The 22,791-nt window shown below is 29.8% G+C and overlaps 2 protein-coding genes across 5 annotated transcripts; one reads left to right on the top strand and one right to left on the bottom strand.

Annotated features, from left to right (window-relative positions):
• Positions 1-812: 812 nt before the first annotated feature.
• On the bottom strand, positions 813-3,299 carry LOC110651672 (B3 domain-containing transcription factor VRN1-like). 3 transcript variants are annotated; one of them, XM_058135288.1, is made up of 6 exons: positions 2,936-3,299; positions 2,293-2,770; positions 2,037-2,197; positions 1,643-1,922; positions 1,375-1,538; positions 813-1,238 (listed from the first exon to the last, which is right to left on the bottom strand). In XM_058135288.1, the coding sequence occupies exons 1-6, from the start codon at positions 3,038-3,040 to the stop codon at positions 990-992; spliced, it is 1,437 nt and encodes a 478-aa protein (XP_057991271.1). In that variant the 5' UTR covers positions 3,041-3,299; the 3' UTR covers positions 813-989. The 3 variants fall into 3 exon arrangements, with proteins under 3 accessions (XP_057991271.1, XP_021662762.2, XP_057991272.1); XM_021807070.2 differs by having other exon boundaries at positions 2,293-2,773; positions 2,936-3,293; XM_058135289.1 differs by having other exon boundaries at positions 1,087-1,252; positions 2,293-2,773; positions 2,936-3,295.
• Positions 3,300-16,759: 13,460 nt separating this feature from the next.
• Positions 16,760-18,655, top strand: LOC110650672 (dof zinc finger protein DOF3.6). 2 transcript variants are annotated; one of them, XM_058133585.1, is made up of 2 exons: positions 16,760-17,090; positions 17,277-18,655. In XM_058133585.1, the coding sequence occupies exons 1-2, from the start codon at positions 17,040-17,042 to the stop codon at positions 18,201-18,203; spliced, it is 978 nt and encodes a 325-aa protein (XP_057989568.1). In that variant the 5' UTR covers positions 16,760-17,039; the 3' UTR covers positions 18,204-18,655. The 2 variants fall into 2 exon arrangements, with proteins under 2 accessions (XP_057989568.1, XP_057989569.1); XM_058133586.1 differs by having other exon boundaries at positions 17,280-18,655.
• The last annotated feature ends 4,136 nt before the right edge of the window (positions 18,656-22,791 follow it).

Below are 22,791 nucleotides of genomic sequence, written 5' to 3' on the forward strand. Positions count from 1 at the left end.
AGTGGCTACCTCTAGATCGTTCTCCTTTTCTTTTATTGTTTTTTTTTTTTTAGTTTTTTCTAATAAATTCTCGACTCTGTGTTCATCAGGAACAATTCTGAGGTTTTCTCTCCAGTATTGGCGTTCTGTTTTTCTCTATTGTTGAGTCATGTTTCTCTCCAGTATTTGGCTCCTGTTTCTCTCGAGGTTTTGTTTTTCTTTTCCCAATGGAGTTTTGTTTTATTTTTTTTAATATTTAAATGAATTATTTGATAATTTGAAATACTATATAAATTATTAATTTTTTTATGTATTAATTATTACATAAAAAATTATTCTACACATTTTAATTATCTTATTATTCTTATTAATGGATTATTAAATTTTATCTAAAAACAATTATTTTGAATATTTAAACTTTTATTTTGTATAATTGAGTGGCTTAGTAACTATAATCGGCATTTTTAAGACTGCACAAAAATTCAGATTTGGGTTTTTTTTTTTTTGATAAATACTACCCTTTAACGATAGCTCTTAAAGTAATGTTTAGTGTTTGATTGTAGTAAAAAAAATTATATTTTTTATTTATATCATCGAAAGTCACTCTCCTAACTTTTGTGAGTATTTTAATTAAAATTAATAAGATGATAGCATTATTTTTAATATTTTAAAATTAATCTAATCATTATTTAACCTTACTTCTATTTCTAATTACTATATTAATAAATAATAAGTTAGTAAAATAGTTGACAGAGATAACTACATAGTCGACTTGAAAAATTAATATTGCCGAACAAACCCTATAATTACAACCACATTCAAGCCAAAACATGAAATAAAATGTCATCGTTACACGTTCAACAGAAACTTCAAATAGTTGTTCATTGCCCCTAAATCCTTGAACAGACAATCAAGTTACTTCTACCAAGCTATCCAAGAACAAAAGAACAAGTGAATAGTGCTTAACACCAACCAAACTTATCAACTTGTCTAAGTAGCAGTGAACAAATTCAATTAACATTTCTGAAAATGGTAACTTTTAGAAGCACAGCTTCACTATTAATAAGCTCAAAGATGCAAACATCTCCCACTTGCAGAAAATTTTCCTTTGAAAATTTAGGCCACCCACCTGACAACAGAGCTGTACCATAAAATTGATACCTGACCAATTTCACAGGCCACAGTCTGCTCTCAACTTGTAAAATTACTTTGTTCGTGCCTTGCTTTGTACTTTTCGCAACAAGATTTAGCGGTACAGGCTGCACAAGGAAAACTTTGCAAGATTTATAAAAAACTTTCAAGTCTAGTGGTATACCACTTTAATGTCATTTCTATCATGGAAGAAAAGCCATTGCGGCGGCTATTTCGCTATTTCAGTGTGACTCAAGAGCTTACCACTGAGGTGCGCCTATTGCTGGGACGAATGATCACTTTAAAGAAAGGATTCACCGAGGTAAAGTTCTTGGCAGCTTCGATAGCGCCGAGAACCTTTGAGGAATTCCCTGGATTAAACTGCTTGTGGATAGGACTTTCTTCATGTTTCAATTGCTTGCTGTTTCCTTCATGAAGCCAACTAAATCAGAGTAAAAGTTGTGTTTCCTGAAGCACGTTGAGCTAAATTGTAACTATAAATTAGTAATTGGATTCATAAATCGTAACTGACCAAGTGATGGGTTGCTATTTGCATCTTTGATGTGTTGGAAAATGACTACTTTCAATGTAATATCAATGCGATTAATCAGTTCAAAAACACAAACATCACCAACTTCCAAGTGATTTTCTTTTGCAAATTTTCTCCAGCCATTATTTAATTTAGCTGATAGTTTATTTCTACTGTATTCCTTATACGAATACCGTACAGACCAAGTTTTCCCATCAACTGTATTGAGGGTCACAGCCCCGCTTTTGTTGAAATATTCCCTGGCAGCGGTTGCTGGTATATTCTACAAAAACAAATAAATAGAAAATAGGAAATGAATAAATGCTGGAAAGAAAGTTTAAAACATGAATATGATTTTAACAGTAGTAAAAGTTTCAAATTTCAATCAAATGCTTACCAATCTACTATGAAATGATGGCGGCATTGCAATCATGAAGTAAGGATTTCCAGATTTAAAGTTTGTGCTTGCTCTGTGAAATGCATTAGCTTTCTCCTCAGCTGTCAATGGCTTTCTCCTCGTCACAGCTCCATGCAAGGTTCTCTTCTTACTGGACATGCCTTGATTGCCCCAAAATCAAGTCCCCCAGCTAAGTTAAAAGCAACAGAATAAAAATCACAAGCTCTTCATTATTTGTTAAGGAGAACTTGCATACCTTCAAATTGTCCAGTGGGGAAGTGTTCATTTACGTTTTCTGTGGGATTCTCCACCTTTATCTTCTTGTGAGCCTGAGGGAATGGTAATGCTGATTTGCCTTTTGTTTTTCGGGATGGGGAGGAGTGACACAATATTGAGAATTCATTTTCATTTTCTTCAATCTCTGGCTCTGGGAATTCTTGCTCAAGATTGGGCTTTCCATTATCTCCATTGATGATGCTTAATGGATAGTCTATCTCCGAGGCGCTCTTGTCAATTATGATTACATTGAACAGACAATTTTGTTCATATTCAAAAATTATGAAGGATCCAAGGGCTAGAGAGTAATGCTCCACAAATTCCTGCCACCCATTTTTTAACCAAATCTCACCATCACATTTCACCAGCTCTACCTTCCATTTGTCACCACTAGGAACCTTCAGGAGTGCAGGACTTGACAGATCACTTCCATATCTCCTGACAAACTTTCTTGGAATCTCCTGATACACAAAATCTTCAGAGTAAGTTCTATGAGAAAGAAAATAATGCAAAATAAAAATGGTGCAAGAAAAACTAAAACAACAAAAAAAAAAGTACCTCTGAGTACCTAAATCCATGCGTTTATCTTAACAACAAAACATAGAGGGAAAAAGAATACTTACTAGCTTCCTACTGCAAATGGTATCATCAAGAATTATCTTGATAAAATGGGGTTTGGTTGCCTTAAACATTAAGCGTCCATCGCCTCTCTTGGGCATGGAATCCATCCCTGAAGAGCTCTATTTACCTTGTAGCTTAGGGCACTAGTCGTTGTTTACATAACAAGTAGCTTTATATGAGCATTACCCTAATATTAATCTGTAATTCAGTTTTTGAGTTCTTCAAGCATCGTTTAAATAAACAGCCACAGCATTTTTTGCTGCTTTGGTTAAAATTTTTTGGCCTGTCATTTGCTGGAACTTGGCCCTCTGCCCCTCTTATCTTGAAGTTCACCCCAATAGCACTGCGATTGTTTTTCGAGTCCACTGCACCGTCGAAATTCACCTTTGACATAGTTGCTTAGGGGTAATTGCCACTTCGCATAGCAATTTGTTGCTAGTGGGTGATGACAGTGACTGGTGTTTTAGCCGAGCTCTAATGAGCATTTATTTTCCACAGCTGATGCCTGATGAGTAGTTTCCAATATTTAAATGACCAAAGACAGACAGTCGTAAAGATATGATTTATGTTGGAAATTGGGTCTTTTTGAACCCAACGAAATTGATGTCTTGGCGGCATTAGGTCCATAAGGACGCAATGTGAATCCAACCCATTTTTTTTATGGCTCTCTTAGGCTCTGAAGTGTGAAGTCTGGCTTTTGAAATCCATCAATGAGAATCACTAGATTTCGAATGTAGTGCACAAATAAATAAAAAATGCTCTTCGCAAGCCAAGGTATTGATAGGAGTGGTAAAAAATTTCGTATTTCTCAAGCAAGATATGAGTATTTGATAGAGAAAACCCTTACCGAAAATGTTCTACTTTTCGTAATGGAGCTCTCCTATGCGAGTAGGATTGGGCCTAACCCAATAGGCTAAGATATACATGTAGTTTATTGCGAAAAAAACAAATAATAAAAGGTATAGGTTTGATTTCGGTTTCGATTTGAAATTTGTCAAGAAATTAGAATCGAATCGTAATTTTGATATGGTTTCAGTTCAATTTCTTATGTTCTGATTTCAATCATTTTGGCCCTCAGTCTTTGATTTCAATTCAATTTGATACAATATCATTTTTAAAACAATTTTATATAATTATTTTTATAAAAAGTAATACTTCAATAAATTTTTAGACTTTAAAATTAATTATTAATATATAATATATTATATAATGCATCTTTAAATTATTTCTAAATTATATAATATTTAATTATAAGTTATATGTATAATTTATAATTAAGCATATTATATAATATAATAATATATCATGTAATACATGTTTTAGCTATTTATTAATTATGTAATATTTAGCTATAAGATACATATATAATTATAAATTAAATATATATATATATAGCATAATAGTAAACTTATAATTAAGAATTATAAGGTGATTAGATGTATGTATAACTAAAATTATTACGAAAAGAAAGAGAAATAAAAGAAAATATTAAGTTGTATATAGTCCATAATTATATCTATATAATTATCATTAAAAAACATATATATTAAATTGATTCTCGATTCAGTATAGTTTTGATTCAGTTTTTAATAAAGAATTAGAAATAAACCAATATAATAACATAAGTTCAACTCGGTATAATTTTTATCAGTTTGGTATGGTTTTTTAATTTGGTTTGAGACCACCAAGAATATGCACAACTCTAATAAAAAGGTGTAGCTACAATAATAAGCTCCTTCTTACTAAAAACTCTTAAATTAAATATTTAATATGAGATTTATATATAATTAATATATTTATAATTTTAATTATATTTACATATATACATTTCATTATGCACGATCAATATATATATATATATACACACACACAAATAAGGTGGATATATAATTAAAATAATATCATTCATTAATTTCACAATAAAATTAATAAATTTATTTTTATATAAAAATGAATTTATAATAATTACACCCATAATAAAAATAAAGGCAATTTTATGATTATTTTATTTTTCACAAAGTGAGTTTTAGTTTATAAATAATTAACCCTTAATGATAAAAATACTCTCCAAGGGGTCCAATTAAAAAAAAATAAAACCAAAATAATCAAAGTTTTAGCCACAGTAGGATCTTTTTAAATATTGTGGATATAAAAAAATACATAATATTTTTTATTGAATGTATAATCAATTTAGCTTAGTGGCTAAATATATATAATTCACCTGTTATACTCAGTATCAAGTCTCACTCTCTTAATCCCTTATTAAAAATCCTTATCTATACACTTAAAAAGAAAAAATTATCTCGATATATTCAAAAATAAAGTGGAAACCCTTTTTGACAGTACATTATATGTATCTCCTAACTTATTGAGTTAAGTCTATTCTCATTTGAGAGGTAAATTTTAAGGATTAGGTCTACTTAATCTTGTTTTAAAAATATAGAGTTTTTATCACTCATACCAACCAATTGATTGGTGTGTATACTTTTATTTCTATCTAAGTAAACATCTGAATTAGTGACAGATTTACCAATCTTTAAAGGAGTTAATTTGGAATCCAACTCAAGAATCTTGGCAAAGAGTTTAGTATGATTTTGAGTGAGATTTGTCTCTATTTTACAGCTATCTCATCCTTTCACGTGATCGTATTCATAGGGTACAAATTATTAAGTGATTTTTCTAAAAAACAATAAAGTAATTAAGTTTTCCACCTACATAGCATTTTTTTGGAATTAATTTAATAAAAAAATTCATTTTAATGTGGGTAGGTAAGTGCTCCGTGAATTTTACATCGTTCAAGTAATGTGTATGTATGTGTGATATATAAATGTGTACATAACTGTCTTTTAATAAATAATTATTGTAAGTGTATATAGTAAGTATTTCCTATTTGGTGTATGCGTGTATTTTTTTAAAATTAATTTAAAAAAAATAAAATAATTAATTCTTAATTAATTACATATTATTAATTATGTTAGTTGTGGAGAGAGAGAGAGAGAGAATGTATGTATCTATGGGGAAAAGAGGTGACAAGTCAACAAAATAATGGGGAGCAAAAGCTGCAAAACAAGCTTCCTGTCCCAACTTGTCCGACTTTGGCTCTTGACCTCCCATGTATTCAACTGATAACTGCATTTCCTCAGTCTTTACTGCTATGGTTGAAGAATTTATTTGGGAAGCTCTCAGATTTTGAACGGGTGTTGTTTTTATCTTCTTTTTTGAGCTTTCCATATTTGTGTGATGTTATGAGTTTTTGGCAATTCTCCGTCTTAATGGCTGGGTTCTTTGCTAGCCGTGATATTGTTCTGCAATCCCTTTACTATGCTTGCTGGAGATATGGGTTCGGGTAGTGTATCCGTTTTAGCTTAGCACTCCGTTTGGATAAATTTTTTGGAAGGAAAATAAAAGAAAGAAAATTTTTCTTATCTTTTATCATTTTTTTTTTACTCGAATAAGTAGAAAATAAAGGATAAAAAATAAAAAATGACAAAAAAAGCTACTTTTTCTCTTTAATTTATTATTTAATTTTTAAATTAAAAAAAATAATTAAAAAAAGGATAATTTTTTTTCTCTCTTCTTATTTTCCTTCTATCGAATCAAAGAAAAATATCGTTTCAAACTTATTTTTCTCTTTCTATTTTCATTCATTTCTTTTTTTACCTGTCCAACAAGGCGTAGAGCTCCAACCTATTTTCTGTATTGGGCTCTGAATTCTGGGCTTGGTTTGTGGCAATGCAACAAATGTTACTGGCTAGGAGTGTTATTCTTTAATGAAATATTCTTTTACTGGTAAAAAAAAAAGCCACCTTTTGCATGAAAATGAGTTAAAGTTAATATTCTTCCAAACATTGATTAGATAGGGTAATTAGATTCCGACACCCACCAACCTTCAAAAAAATTTTTCTAATTTGTTTATTATTATATTTTTTTTCCTACATCTAAAATCACATTCGTTAAAATTAAAAAGTTTTAGTCTAATAGTATTAAAATTAATTTTAAAATTATAAAATTTTGAATTTAAATTTTAATCAGAAGTCTAATCATGAGAAATCATGCAATTTAAGGATATATAATTTTTTTTTATATAATTACAATTATAGATATTATCTAATTAATTTATATACATCAACGTTGAGTCTTTTCTTTAATCAATATAAGAATTCATTCTTTGGAATTAATTTGATATATTTTAAAAACAATTTTATAATATTTTTAACAGAGTTAAATTCTAATCAATTGACTAATGAAAGAGAATCTTGATTGAAAAAGAAAAGTTGGTTACACAAAGTTGATAATCCCACGATTTTCTCTATAATTTGTGGTTGCATACACTACCCTTCTTGAAAAAGAAAGGGGAAAAAGAGTCATGTTTTTGCAAATTTATTAGCTGAATTAGTGGCTATCAAGTCGATAATCAAAGATTAATTATGTGATAGATTTTCAAAGATGGGATGAATTCGCTATTCTTTTTTCATACATATTACACACAAACTTTACAGAAATTTTGCATCTATATTTTGGCTATATATGTATACACACATTGGTAATTTAATTTCTCACTGTAATAAATGTTAGAATTAATAGGAAAAATTTTATAGTGACAATAATTTTACTGTCTATAAAGCTAACATATGTTAATAATATGAATAATTGCTGCTAATAGTACATAAAAAAATATGATAAAAATTATTATTATTACTGAAAATTTTTACTAATAATCATTGTTAATGCTAATAATTTTTTTTTTTACAGTAACCATAATTTTATTGTAAAATATATAAAGTTATAATTTTATAACAATAACATGTAGCAATTCATATATTATACATAAACTTATGATAATAAATTTTATACATTTGGCAATAAAAATTATTATTGTTAAATCTAGCATTTCTTGTAGTGCTCCACTTATAGTGAATTAATCTATGAATATAATAATAATAATAATAATAATAATAATAATAATAATAATAATATTCTCAAGTAATTTTTGGATGTGGGTTCAAGATTGCAGATCTCTTCAAGTAAATAAATAACGTGCATTAAATAGATTTTTTTTCTAAATATTTATTATACATTCAAAATATAAAATATATAATATATATTTATATTTTATATTTATAATAAATCAAGTGTAGGTAAAAATTTTCATGCATTAAATATATGCATCAGCCAAAATTTCTGATGAATGATAATATATTCTTTATCTTATATTTACATAAACTAAAGACTAGCTATTAATTGAAGTATAATTGTAACGTATAGAAAATCTTTAAGAATATGCCCTCATCCTATTTATAAGCATACACATAAACTGAATTTCTACAGGTAGAGGGATCCTATGACCTAGTTTGTCTATTCCTCAATTATATATTTTATCTTATACTAAACATTAAAAAAATATAATAAATAAATAAATAAATTTACAATTGATTGATTGAATCAGTTGTTAATCGATTTAACAACTGATTCGAAACCACTTTAATGAAACTGGTTGTTAATAGAATATTCAAATATTTTTACAATATTGATTTACAATTGATTTAGTAACAAATAATATTTTTGTTGTATTTGTTAATATAAGATGGATTTAGTAACAAAATCTTAATTCAGTTGCTAAAATGTTGCTCCGTATAATTTTATTCGAAAAATACAATAAAATCATGAATGATTGCAAAAGTTGTTGCTGATTACAATGGATAAAAATCGATTATAAAATTAAGTTGTAAATTTTTTTTTTTAAAAGTATTGTGTTGGAAAATTCAAAAAGGAACAAAAAGAGATGGTGATGACCTTTACCAAGCTATTTTTGAGAGTGGAATATAAGTCAATAAGGTGGTGCAACGAAGCTGCATCTACATTAGGATAGTTATAATGAGGAAAACAAACAAGAATGAGCATGATTAGACTAAAAGCATAATACATAAATTCTATGATCTTTACTTTTACTATGAAGTTTAGTGGCACTTAAATTTTTATTTTGACCTATTAAATATAATTCAATTTTTATTTATTAAACATAAATTTATTTCGTTAAGAGATCATGTAAATACCTATATAAAGGCAAGTAAAAATAGCTATAAAAATATTGAAATAATCTTTTACAATACTAATTAATATAGGCAAATATCATTTGAAAGTGAAAAGACATCTGAGAAATATAATGGAAAATAAGTTTAAAAAAAATAAAAGTGGTATTTTATTGTTCTAGCTTATATATGTGATAAATAAATTGAAAATTTATTCAATTAAAGAAAGGTCTATTAATTGTAAAAATAAAAGTATAATGATTAAATATTTTATAATAAAAATTGAGAGTGTCACTCGGTCATTTCAGTTAAATCAGAATAAGTACGTCAATTTTGAATATACCCTTAATTGAATTTTTTTTTTTCATTCGAATTTAGATCATTTTAAATTTTGTATGAAATAAAATTGGTTATGAATTATTTTAGATCAAATGATGATTGTCTGATGAATCTTGTGAAGGAATGAGAGATGTAAACCATTTGGGAGCATGATTTGAACTTTCACCAAATTCATAGTTAGCGTGAGTCACATTCAAGTCTTATTGAATTGCTTAAATGTCATGTAAAAGCAGGTGTAATATCACCAACCCTCATATTCAAAGGTTTCATGCTGTTGAGTCCAAGTCACCCTCAATCAAAGCTTTCATATTGTTGACTCCAAGTCTAAATCTAATTAGTAATTAGAATTAATTTTAATTAGAAATATTAAAATTAAGAAAAGGGGAAGTTTGATTTCGGTTTAAGAACAAATGAATTGGTCAGAAGTTCAATTCCATATGAAACTTGGTTTAGGCTGCCAGTTTGAGTGCCTATATAAAGCGTCAGTTAAAGGTCACAATTTTACATGATAGTGGAGTGTGTATGTGCTGTGTATAATTGAAACCTTAAAACAATAAAAAATTATCTAATTATTGGGTTGGGTCATACAGTTTAATCAAAGGCCTAGCTATTTCATAATGCATGATCTTATAATTAACTATGATATTAAAAATTGACTTAGGTTTGAGTTCTGTAACATATATTCACAGATTTTATGTGTATATTGTTATTTTTATGTGATTTAAATTTTGAATATGTTTTCATAGATTTGAATTATAGTCAGATACGAAAGTTTCGTGGTGTGAGACAATTAAAATAAAAAGTGAGATTTGTAGTGGTAGCGAATAGCCTGTTAAGTATAAATATTATAATATTTTATCTTTTTTTAGCAGAATTGTGAAATATTTAGAAAATACACTAAAGTTAAGGTTTAAAAATTTTGAATAATTGTATCTTATAATGAAATTTTTTATTTCATCTTATTTATAGATGTAAATTTTATGATTAAATTATTTTTATATTGTATAATTGTGAGATTATATATCTACATTAAATTTATATCCCTCGTATATAGAGGTGGTAAAGTAAAAGTAAGCCTAGTAAAGCAGATTTCAATAATTTCAAATTATGTCACTAATTAAATTAATTATAAGTTTAAGGGATATCATCTAGATTCGAGTGGATCCAAAGATCGATCACCATATATACTAAATGCTCTCTTTGTTACATCCTCTTAATTGTAGCTAGAAATGGTAACTGGTAGAACGCCAAAAGCAATTATGAGCAAAAGTTCTTGTTATCATTCGTGTCAATTGATATCTAGGTTGGTGTCATCGGTTTGATTTAATGATAGTGTTGAATCGATTCAATTATTAATTTTTTTTATTATATAAAAATGAGATATAATAAATCTTAATAAAAATATTGTATGTGATTTTTCTTTCCTATATCTTATGCACCGTTAAACTAACACGCGAGATACACGATGGTAGAATCGAAATATATGAATCTTATATATTTATATATTGAACCCTTGATGAATTGAGTTTAGGTAAATTATAAATATGTGAGATCCATATATTGAAGGAAAATATAAGTGAGAAGAGTCAAATCCAATTTGCTTAAAGTATTTTGATGAAGAAAATATTAAAAATTTTTAATATTTTCTGTGTCCAAAAAAATTTCACATAGTATTAAAGCATGCTACATCCTAACACTTGAAAAATTATGGCATGCCATTTTGATAGAGAGAACCGATAATATGCAGTATTTAAGTCACTTTGCTGAAGGTAACACTACAATTTTTGCCACTCTTCAAATCAGAGAAAATTTCACATATGAGAGACCACGCTGTATTTCCGTCAGGAATGAAACCTTGATTGAATAGAGATATAAAGGAATTGCTGAAACAGTATGATGTTATGGTAGACATGTGTACGGTATAAAGTTATCCTTTATGAAGAAGAAAGAACAACTGGAGCTAAAGAGAAGAGACCAATAACAATGGTGTTTACTGCAGGTGGGTGTGCATGGACCACCGCTTCTCTGATTTGCAAATATAAAATATACAGAATCATGAAACATGTCCTTCTTTTTCAGCCTTGCCAGTGACCATATTGACAATTCATCCGTCAATTCGACTTTGCTATGTATGCCACCATTATCAACCTTAATATATTATTAGAATGTGATTTAGTTAAATAAATATTTCCAATTAATCAGCAATTTAATGAATCTATTATTTTTGAAAATTAATTATAATTTAAATTTGGTGTGATTTAGTCATGAGCTAGATAACCTTTCTAATATTCATATTTATCAATATAATTGATATATCAAATATTTTTAGTAATTGGTAATTATATTTAAACAAATTGCATATCGCAATCTTTTCATAGTTTTAAGATTCATTTTATTATTTACAACAAAATGCATTAAAATTGTTTTTTTTTTTTGCTTCTTTGCTTCTTTTTGTTACACTACTTTAAATGGATGATATTCAAAATGCTTGAAATTAATTTTAAGGCTTTGCTTCTGATTATTTTTAATCTGAAGTGTTAGAATATATGTCTAAAATTAAAACGTTTGAATATAATTATTAATTAATAAAAATATTTAACTTTTTCTGTTTGATAATTCTGAGAGAACATGTGCCCTGTTCTTGTAGCTCAATTTCCATCAATATGTAGTTGAGGTTTCTACTGGGAGCTAACAAACTCTTCATTGTTTTATTAAATAATGATAACAGACTCCATGATTTTACAAATTACATAACCATATGATAAAACCACAGTGGTAAAAGGAGCAATTGATTTCGGTGGGTTGATTTATAAATTTGGCCATCCTATTTCAGCAGCTTCTTGAATTCACTTGAGGGCATTTCAGACTTTTCATCATTGTTTTTTTTATCTTCAATGATTTACAATTTTCTCCAGTCTGTTACAGTAGGCATTTACATTTGTTTGAAGGCCTTTTAATCTTTTTGCTCTGTGTTCTCAATGGTTCTTTTTTCTCAAGTCTTTCTTTGTCTTCCAAAACGACGTCGTATGCGTGTCTCCAGTACACATAAAAGTGACGTGGGCATTCTCATAGCATATATATATATATATGAAATGCAGATATAATTAATATAGATAAGAGGGGTCTTCAATTGGGTTCAATGCCACATATCTCAAGGGCAACAGGCCATGTATTATTGGTGAATTGGAGGAATTTATGCAGGAGAAAAGCAAGACGACCCCATCCATGCATCATTGCACAACCAACCTAAATTTTTCAGGACAATTATTATTTTCATTATTATTGGTACTAGCTATTCATAATTATGATTAGTCTTTAGCAAAAGTTATTATGTAAAGATACAAGAAGATTCTATTAAACATCCATTCTTTGAAATTAAGAGAGATACCTTTGAGTTTTTTTTTAATTATTTTTTTAAATAAATGAAACTAATTAAAACACAAAATTAAACACATCAGAATTAAGTGTAAGCTAGCAACTCAATAAGATTATCATAGATCTAATGACTAAGCTGAACGAAAAGATACTCCATGTCATGAAAACCCATTGGAAAGGGCGAAGCATAGCTAGCCAACTAGACCACGCAAAAATTAACTTTCCTAATTAAAGATATGAACCATTTAAACTTCCTAATATCCAAATGTAGGAACTGTTAAATCGAGGACACCAACGACCTAAGGTTACCAAGGGAGTCCATTCTCTTAATCACAGAGACACCATGCATTGAGATTGTAACACTCAAGAATGATCTTTCGAAATCCCATGCTCTAAGCTGCACGGAGCCTTTTTAACAGAGTCCAAATTCGCTTTGTTTCCATGGCTGAATATCTACCAACATTGTAGACAAAACTCCCTTTTCAACTACCATATAACTATAACTATCTGATTGTATTTCAACATTTCTCAAGTTAGCCAAAAAGTCATATTATTAAAGGATACCAATTTGCATCTGTTAAAATTTATTTAATTTACCTTTTGCACTTATTAAAATTTATTTAATATAGTATAATTTTAATGACAAATACACATTTTTCCATATTAATGGAGTGTGATTGTCATTAAAATTGTACTACCCGTTTCATTTCAAGTGCCTTTTAAAGTTTTTGCATAAGAATTAATGAAATGATAATAACCTCATTTTTTATATTAAAAAAATACTAACAATTGATTAAAAATACCCTTGTATTTAATTAAGATAAAGAAAAGTGATAAAAAAAAGATATAAATATATTGGGGATAACAATAGACAAGAATAAAATTAAAAAAATAATAATATTTTTTTTAATTTTTTAAAAATATAACAAAAAGAGGGATAAATTTTTTTAAAATATTATTTAAAATGAAACGAAAAAAAAAAATCCATACTAATGAATTAGTATATTAAACATTAACTCTTGCATATTTACACCCATTAGAAAAATCATATTGCTAATTAAACTATCACAATCCAAAGAGATAGCAAACAATCTTGAAAATCGTTACTTCAAAGCTTCAAAAGAATATCAAGAATCTAGACACCATGCCACAATTTGATAGATGATCAATCATCTATAGTAAAGAAGAGAGACCAACTTTCAAAACAAACATTCCTGCATCATCATTGATTAAAAAGCGTTGGAATTGTTCCGTTTTGCCAACCTTCATTTTAACGTTAATGTGAAGGTGCGAAACAAAGTATATGTGATCAATATTACATCAATTGTTTCCATCGAGATGTTTTTAGTACCGTATAATCTATATTTTTGAAAAGCATTTCATAATATATATATATATATATGATTAATGAAGATTAGTGGTTGATATTTGATGTGTGAAGGGGATCGATGTGGGGCTAGTGCATGAAATAAAATAATTTGAACCTCATGTTTGATGTGGGGACCTTAGGAATGGAGGTGGTGAGACCAACTTTTTTTACTGACCCAGATAGAGATATATCGGCTGTACAGAAAAGAAGGGTGTTTGTGGGACCCAACAACATCCGACGTGGCACGTGGGAAAAGCAATGATCCCCCGACCGTGAGCATCTGATGACGACTAGTCTTTCCGCTCCATATCCGGTGGCTTGGCCGCCACCACTACCAACACTGTATGTATATCATACTCTTTGTTTCGTGTTCTTTAATTTGCCCTAGTGAAGGTTACCCAACTAAGGAAATGTATTTTAGGGTGCATGACTGTTGCATTATACTATAAAGATTGAATCCTTTCATTTCATTGAAAAAAGCGAGCTATATCGTTATCTACACTAAATTGCTTACCATCTTCCTTACACCTTGTTTTTTTTTTTTTTTTTTTTTTTTTTTTTTTTTATCAATAGACAAAATACATGCGTGACAGAAATGAATCACGGTTAAAATTACAATAATTTTAATAAAATTTTTATTCCTATATAATACACACATATTTCAAGGGCAAGTCCATGAACACACCGACTTTTTTTAATTGAAACATAGATTTGATGATATATCTATCAGTTAAAAATTTTAAATTCTGATTTTCTTTTTTATTAATTAAATTATAAAATAATATAATATGTGATATTTACAACTTTTGTTTTAATATTAAGAAGAGATTTAAATTAATCCATATTAACATACATAAATAAAAGATCTAAATCCATTGAATTATTATCTAATGGATATAAATGATCAATCTTTTCCTTTTCTTCCCGCCAAAACCATACAATATATTTGTATTGGGGCAAGCCGAGAGAAAAAGAACTTGGAAGAAGAGAAAGTATATTAGCTTTCTTTCTACGTATATTGTAATCTTTATTTAGGGTCTCACCCTCTTTTTATCACCTCATGAATTGTTTAGTTCTTGATACTTCATTTCACATGCATATAGCAACATTTGACTAATTAATTAATATAATAATCATATTCATTCAAAGAATTTCCACTAAATATATGTAAATGTCAAAGGAGAATATGTTGAGAGAATATCACTAAACATTAAGTGGGATTTGCTTAATACAACTTAAACACAATATTCCTTCTCTTTTTCACACTTTAATTAGACTTAGTATTTATATAAAACTAAATAGCAACAACATTAATTAGTGCTATATGTTAATATCCTACATTATTTTGGGATGGGATAATGTGCCCCTAATAAAGTTTTGGTATTCCTCTTCCCTTGAGCCAGCCTTTAACATGAGTTAGGCCTGGCCCATTTTATTAAGATGGGATTAAAGTCTCCCCAACCAATATTTGGACCTGTCGTAAGTGTTTCATGCTTCAAGTATTTGATTATGAGCATGAGAATAGTGTATTAACATCCACGTTAGTTTGAAATAGGATTAATGTGCTCTTAATAATATTTTGGTACTCCTCCCCTCCCTCCCCCCCCCCCCTCTGAGCTAACTTTTGGGGTGATTTAGGCCCAACTAAACTAATTTTCTTAAAACTATAATAGTTACATGAATTTAAAATATACATACAATCGCATAAATATAATATAATAAAAAAATAAAAAGATAAATTTTTATGGTTCAACTATAAAATTATTTTTATAAGTAAGATATAAAAAAATTTTCACTTTAATAAAAAAAATTACAATCGCTCAAAAACATCCAAACCCTAGTCCCATTACAATTACTTAAAATCCACCAACTATAGAAATATGAAATATTTATAATATTTATATTTGTTTATATTACTAGGGGCGTTCCATGTTAGGAAATAATGAGGATATCTAACACTCCACAATCACTAACAACCCCACAAAATATTTTATTCCGATTGCACTGAAAAATTTTCAAGTCAAAATATCACAATTCGGAATTATAAAAAAATTATCTAAAATTCAAATTTCTCATAACAATTAAAATTTGAATAAGTAGATTTTCTTACTTAAAATCAATTTATTATTATTATTATTATTATTATTATTATATAAGTGATTTTTATTATATATTTTTTATTTTAAATTTACGATACTCGCGGCCAACCATTTCTTTCTTTGTGGTAGGTGAGTCTGAACTTGTAATATTACAATACATAAAGGCCATATAAAGCATTTCATTTCAATAATCTACGTAAAGGAAGAATCCCGTATATAATATTAAAAAATAGGAAAAGAAATTACTTATTTGATTTCCATGCAAACAAAAATTTAAAAAAAAAAAAGGGGGGGGGGGGGGGGGGGGTTGGGGTTGGAAGGAGACGGGCCCTAGATACAAAGGCACATTCGATAGTGACACTCCCACCCATGACTCCCCCACCAAGACCCACTTTTCCTTTTTAATTCAGTTATTTTACATCATTTTAATTTAATTTAATTAAGTAATTATACTTAATTATCCTTAATTATCGTTATTAATTAATTAAACTTAACTTAGGTTCCCTCTCTCTCTCTGCTCTTTCTCTTTTCATGCATGGCCACTAATCACCTTTTTTTTAAGGGCACCATAAAACAGTATAAAATGAAGCTTAGAGGTTAAGAAAATTGTTTCATTTCATTCGTTTCAAAACCTAAAAATTTAATAAAACAAAAAGAAAGAGAGAGAGTTGAAGGTGGGGAGAGAGACCAAAGAACAAAATAAATCAACACACTCACACATACTTACAGAGAGCCTCCTTTATCTTTCCATCTCCACTGGCTCTTTCAGTCTTTCTTTCTTTCTGCAACTCTCTCTTCTTGATGTGATTCTCCACCATACACTCTCAAAGAAATTTAAAAAAAAAAAAATCAACCTTTACAAAAGAAAGAGAGGATCAATTAAAGCTCAAGCACCATGGTCTTCACATCCATTCCAGTCTATCTAGATCCACCCAACCGGCAGCAGGTAAATTTTCTTTGTTTCTTTCCTTGGTTTTTCTCTATTTTCTTTCTATTTGCTTCACAGCTTCCTCACCAAAAAAGCCAAGCAAAAGATAAATAATATTCCTACATACTTTTATTTTATCTTCTCCTGAATATACTATGTATTTGATCTTTCTTTCTTTCTTTTTTTTTTTGGACAATTTTGCAGCAGCCTAATCAGCAGCAGGGAGCTGGAGGAGAAAACCCTCAACTTCCGCCACCACCTCCGCCTCCTGGAACTGGTGGTGGCAGCTCTGGAGCAATCAGGCCTGGCTCGATGGCTGAACGAGCTAGACTGGCTAAGATTCCACAACCTGAGGCAGCCCTTAAATGTCCGAGATGTGAATCAACAAATACTAAATTTTGTTACTTCAATAATTATAGCCTTACTCAGCCTCGCCACTTTTGTAAGACTTGCAGGCGATACTGGACCAGAGGAGGCGCACTAAGGAGCGTACCGGTTGGTGGTGGATGTAGAAGAAATAAAAGGAGTAAAGGAAGTAGTAGATCGAAATCTCCAACTAAAGCTGGGTCTAGCTCCAGTAGTGGACTTGTTTCTAATAGTTGCACTACTGATCTTATAGGGCACATGGTCCCTCCACCACCACAATTGCCAATCCTACCGCCTTTAAATCATCTCAGTGACTACAATTCCACAGACATAGGGTTAAATTTTGTTGGAATTCAGCCTCCGGGGGCCGCTACAGCTGCTGGTGGTGGTGCTGGTATGGAGTTTCAGATTGGAAGTACCAGTTCAAGTGGTGCTGGTGGGTCTTTATTATCTAGTGCGCTTGTTGATGAGTGGAGATTGCAACAAGTGCAGCAGTTCCCTTTCTTGGCTAATTTTGAACCACCAACTGGTTTGTATCCATATGAAGGCGAAGGGTTTCAGCCTCCAAATTACGTTGGTCAGCTTCGGTCTAGGCCATTGGATAGTGGGGTTACTCAGTTAGCCTCAGTGAAAATGGAAGAAAATCAAGGATTGAATTTGTCGAAGAATTTTTTGGGTATGTCAGGAAATGAACAATATTGGGGTGGTAATGCATGGACTGATCTTCCTGGTTTCACTTCCTCTTCTACAAGCCATCTCTTGTGATCTCGATGCGTCTTTATATTCTCTTCAAAGCTCCTCCAACCAAATCTTGGTGTCTTTTTCACTGAATTAATACAGGTTTCACTAAAAGATAAATCGACTCACCAAAGACAAAAATTTCCAAGCATGACACTAACTTTGCGAGTTTCCTATCGATCCCAAGAGTCTAATCAAGAAGATGGTGATCAATGGGGATGGATCAAAGAACTTGCCTAGCTCTCTCTCCATGATATACTGAAACAAGTTAGAAATGGTAGGCTTCTAGTCTTCAAATTTATTTACTTGTTATTTTTTCGTTTATCTTGTATTCTATGGGTATGTTTACAGAAGTAGAGTCTATATGTATTCATGGAGTTGGATATATCTGACATGAAGGGCTTATATTGTTATAATTTGATCATATGCACTGTACTAAATTATGTTCCTTGAAATGATGATATGTGATTAATTAATCATCCTCATTGCCCATAAGTTAAAAAAAAAAAAAAAAAAAAAAAAAAAGAAAGAAAGAAAGAAGGAAAGATGAAGCTTCCCTGCTGGAATCAACTTAGTTATTAATTAATTAATCATCCTCATTGCCAGTTATTGGTAGAACAATGTATGAATATCATATCATATCTACATTAATCTAAACTAGCTCACAGACATTTACTTCACCGAGATTTTTTTAACTTTTTTTAGTAAAACCCATCTCCGGCCATGCTAGAGCAGCAGAGGGAATTCAGTCTCATATGCTTAAGTGAAGCTAGCTGCAGAATTGACTAGCTTCACTAATTTCATGAAATGTTGGACGCTCCAAACCCTGCAACTATCTCTTTCTTTTGTATAACAAGAAAGTGTAGAACCCTAAGAAAGAGTAGAACTACAAGTCTACTCAAGAATTCACCATGCTCGAATACAGTAAAGCAAGTTAACTCCTTTTCTGGATGAGCTCTCAGTAGTTCTGTACTACTCCTGTTTCATTTATCTGATCTTTCAAATGACTTGTATGATCACAACTGAGTCATTGTCAATCTCAGTTCCTATGATCATCTATTCAGGCAATTTCAAATTCCCAGATGATTCTTGATTGGTCTTGTTATCTTTTAGAAATTCTTTTTAACCTGTGGTTAGTTATTTTTTCACCCATGCACACCCAAGAAAAATCGCTGAACACATATCTAAGTTAGTGCTTTTTCTTTAGATTTTGACACTGGGAAGAGAGAGAGACAGAGAGAGTAAGAGCTAAAACTGGCTTTGGGAGCATAATTATGGACGTATTTATTTATTTTTTTATTTTTTTTATTTTTGGTTACTGGGGACTAAAAATGATTATACAATTATGTGTGATTGACCAAAATGAGAAGTACTCGTTTGTTGTATATGCCAGTTTCAAACTCGAGTAGTAGAGAGATGTATGGATAAGAAGAAGCTAAAATAATAAGGCCAAAATTCCACTCAAATCCATGCAATGAAACCCTGCACCTCTCTCTCTCTCCGTCTCTGCTCCTAGTATAGGATTCTCAAATTTTGTTACCAAAAACTAACGTAAGACTATGCCTCTAGACATGGTCAAAAGTTCTACAAGAATGCATCAAGAAAATGGAAAAAGAAATAAAGAAAAAAAAAAAGAAAGCTAGATCATCACCACTACCACCTCATTACACTTTTGTTCTTATTTTGTTTTCATCTTATCGCTAAACCCCTTTTTTTAAAGATTATGATGTCATTATAGTGTTAATCTTTTTGGGTTTGCATTACATATATACAAGAGAATGGAATCTGTGTTTTGGATCTGCTTTTTTGCAATAACCAATACCGTTCTACCAACATGGAATAAAGTTATCCTAAACTGTCGAAAAAGCAAAATCCCTCTCTCTTTATATGCGAGAGTGAAACAGCGACTGGGGATATGTTTTTTTTTTTTTTTTTTTGGTCGGTTGTTTGTAAGGTACAGATGAGATGTGATCCCAAATTGGTTGATAGATCGAATTGATGGAGTATATCTAAACGGAAAAAAAAAAAAAAAAAGCTACAACAGACCAAGAAGAAGAAGATTTGAAGAAGAGCTCGGAAATCCAAGCAACTAAATAATAATGGGTACATGGATCCCGCCATCGGCCGGCTCGGATTGTGAATAGGATAGGGATCGGCTCGAGTCAATAGTTCCGGTTCATAAACCGAGGTATAGGGCTCAATTATAGCTCTTCCCCTTTTGAATCAGAACTAAAACCAGTCTGAAATTATTGGTTCGAATCATCGGTTTCAAAATAGAATCGGACCAATTCAAAATTTGTTTATTTTCTTTTTGTTTTAATTTATATTGAGTTCTTTTTAATTTTTTTAATGAGAAATTAAATAAATAATGTCTGAAAATTTATCATAATTTTGGTAATATTTTGGACCGAACAAAAATTAGACTAAAATTATATCGAATTGAAACTATTTTGAATCAAACTATATCGAAACAAAACCATTTGGAATTAGAATCATTTTGAACTGAAACCGTCTTGAACCAACAGTTCCAGCCTTTGGCTAAGTCTAGGGGGACACCGAGCTAGCAGACTAGCATAGTCTAATTTCAAATCGAAATCGAGGAACTAAGACTAAGCAACAAAATTAATCTAATTTTAATTTTGATTCGATTTCAATTTTTATTTTAATTCCTTTCAATTTTAGTATCAAATTTTTAATTTTCAAAATTAAAAAAAAATGATTTTAATCAAAACGTTTTAGCTTGAGAGAGAAATTTGGTTCTCCAGTTGGATTCCAATTTTGTATTAAACCAAAGTAGTTCTAATCCCATTAATTACAAGCCGAAATCGAACCGTGGGTGTTCTAAATGGGGGGTATTGTGATAATGTTTTGTTGATGCCCACATGTAAATGTAATAGTTAGGCGTGAGGATGTTCTCTCTGTTTCCATGGCAGCTTTCGCTTTTGAGTTATTACCTCTCTTTCTCTCCTTTCTCTTTTCCTGAGTCTGAGATTCCAATCTATGCTCTTGTTTTTGCCTTATTTCAGTCCTCACGTTCTCCCACATGTGCTCAATCATGTATTTTTGTTAGATTCTTGATCATTTCTACAGATGCCCTGTTTAGCAAAGCTTCTTGTTTACATCTCTTTTCAAACATAAGGAAACTTCAGAAATTATTGAACTCAAATTTGTATACCACATTCCATTTAGATCCATAGTTTCTTTCTTCTCTTTTCTTGGAATTAATACCTTCTTGTACTCCATCATTTATTGAAAGAACTAATCTCAATATAATAATAATAATAATAATAATAATAATAATAATAATAATAATAATAATAATAATAATAATAATAATAAATAAAGAACTAAAACTTGAAAAAAATAATGACCAATATGCTTAGCCTAGCTATGAACATGCAACAATTTTGAAAGAAGCAAACCCTACATATGTGAGCACACCTTTGTGGAGAGGGACCAAAGGCAACAAGACAACCCAAAAAGTAAGATCTACCTCTAAGATTTCGAATCTTCTATCACATTGTGCTTTCAATGAGGCCCTAGCTAGCTACAATTTTATTCATTTATAAATACCAGCAACTCATGAGCAATACCCTTAAGTAACCATATGAACTACCAAATTGAATCTTCACTTTCTTCCTCAAGGTGGTACAATCTAAGCTTTTCTTGATCTGTATATTCTATGTAATGATATTTATTGATTTGAAATTTGAAAAAATTGATATTGTTAAATGATTTCAGCATATGATAGATTAAAGATCATTGAAGGCAAGCGAAGGGATCATTGAAGGCCATTAAGATCCCCCTGCATCATATAGCAGAATTATGGCAGAAATATAAAGAAAAAATTTTAATTCCTTGTTAAATCATATGTCTTGTTCTTTTATTTTTATTGTTTTAAATTTTTGCTCAATGATTCTTGGCAATCAATGACACGGCACGTCACTGTGTACACTTTTGACTCCTGGTGAAGAAAGATACTTGAAAGGTCATTGCATATAATATATTATCATCCCTTTTATCCATTGTTGTTCATTCATATTAACTTAAGAAGTGTTTAAAACAACACCCCCTCCTCTCTCTCTCTCTCTCTATAGCTTTTTTTTTGTTTTCCCTTTATAATAAAAAAAAAACCCTTTTAAATATTATTGTAAAAAATAGTCTGAATAATCTTAAATGTACATATATAATAGATTCGACTAACGAACGACATGATTCTTGAATAAATTTCAAAATCGGCTAATTTGAATTGACAATTTTGAATCAGAATCATTTTAAAACAAATCAAATTAAATCATAAGATTAATCGAATCGATAATTTTGACTCGCAATTAAATTAGAATCGGTCCAATATATATATATATATATATATATATATATATATATATATATGTATATATATATATATATATTATATGTACGTGTGTTGCTTTTTTTTTATTGTTGTTAATTATTTTATTATCCCCTTGTGCCAAAGGCTCACTAATTTGGTGAATTGATATTATAGATATATTGTAAAATTGTCCATTACATCATCCACCACATACTAAATTAGTGGAGTTATGCATAAAGAAGCACTAATTTTCATTCAAACATGCACATAGCCATTTACATA

This window comes from Hevea brasiliensis, chromosome 14, assembly GCF_030052815.1.
Source record: "Hevea brasiliensis isolate MT/VB/25A 57/8 chromosome 14, ASM3005281v1, whole genome shotgun sequence".
Lineage (NCBI taxonomy): Eukaryota > Viridiplantae > Streptophyta > Magnoliopsida > Malpighiales > Euphorbiaceae > Hevea > Hevea brasiliensis.

What these genes read in the sequence shown, in the direction of transcription:
- LOC110651672 (XM_021807070.2), bottom strand. Translation starts at nt 3,040, where the DNA reads ATGGATTCCATGCCCAAGAGAGGCGATGGACGCTTAATGTTTAAGGCA. An exon ending in CCATTTGCAGTAGGAAGCTA is followed by an intron (nt 2,774 to 2,935) that starts GTAAGTATTCTT and finishes TTTGTGTATCAG; the next exon opens with GAGATTCCAAGAAAGTTTGT. An exon ending in AAATAGCAACCCATCACTTG is followed by an intron (nt 1,539 to 1,642) that starts GTCAGTTACGAT and finishes GGCTTCATGAAG; the next exon opens with GAAACAGCAAGCAATTGAAA.
- LOC110650672 (XM_058133585.1), top strand. Translation starts at nt 17,040, where the DNA reads ATGGTCTTCACATCCATTCCAGTCTATCTAGATCCACCCAACCGGCAG. An exon ending in ATCCACCCAACCGGCAGCAG is followed by an intron (nt 17,091 to 17,276) that starts GTAAATTTTCTT and finishes ACAATTTTGCAG; the next exon opens with CAGCCTAATCAGCAGCAGGG.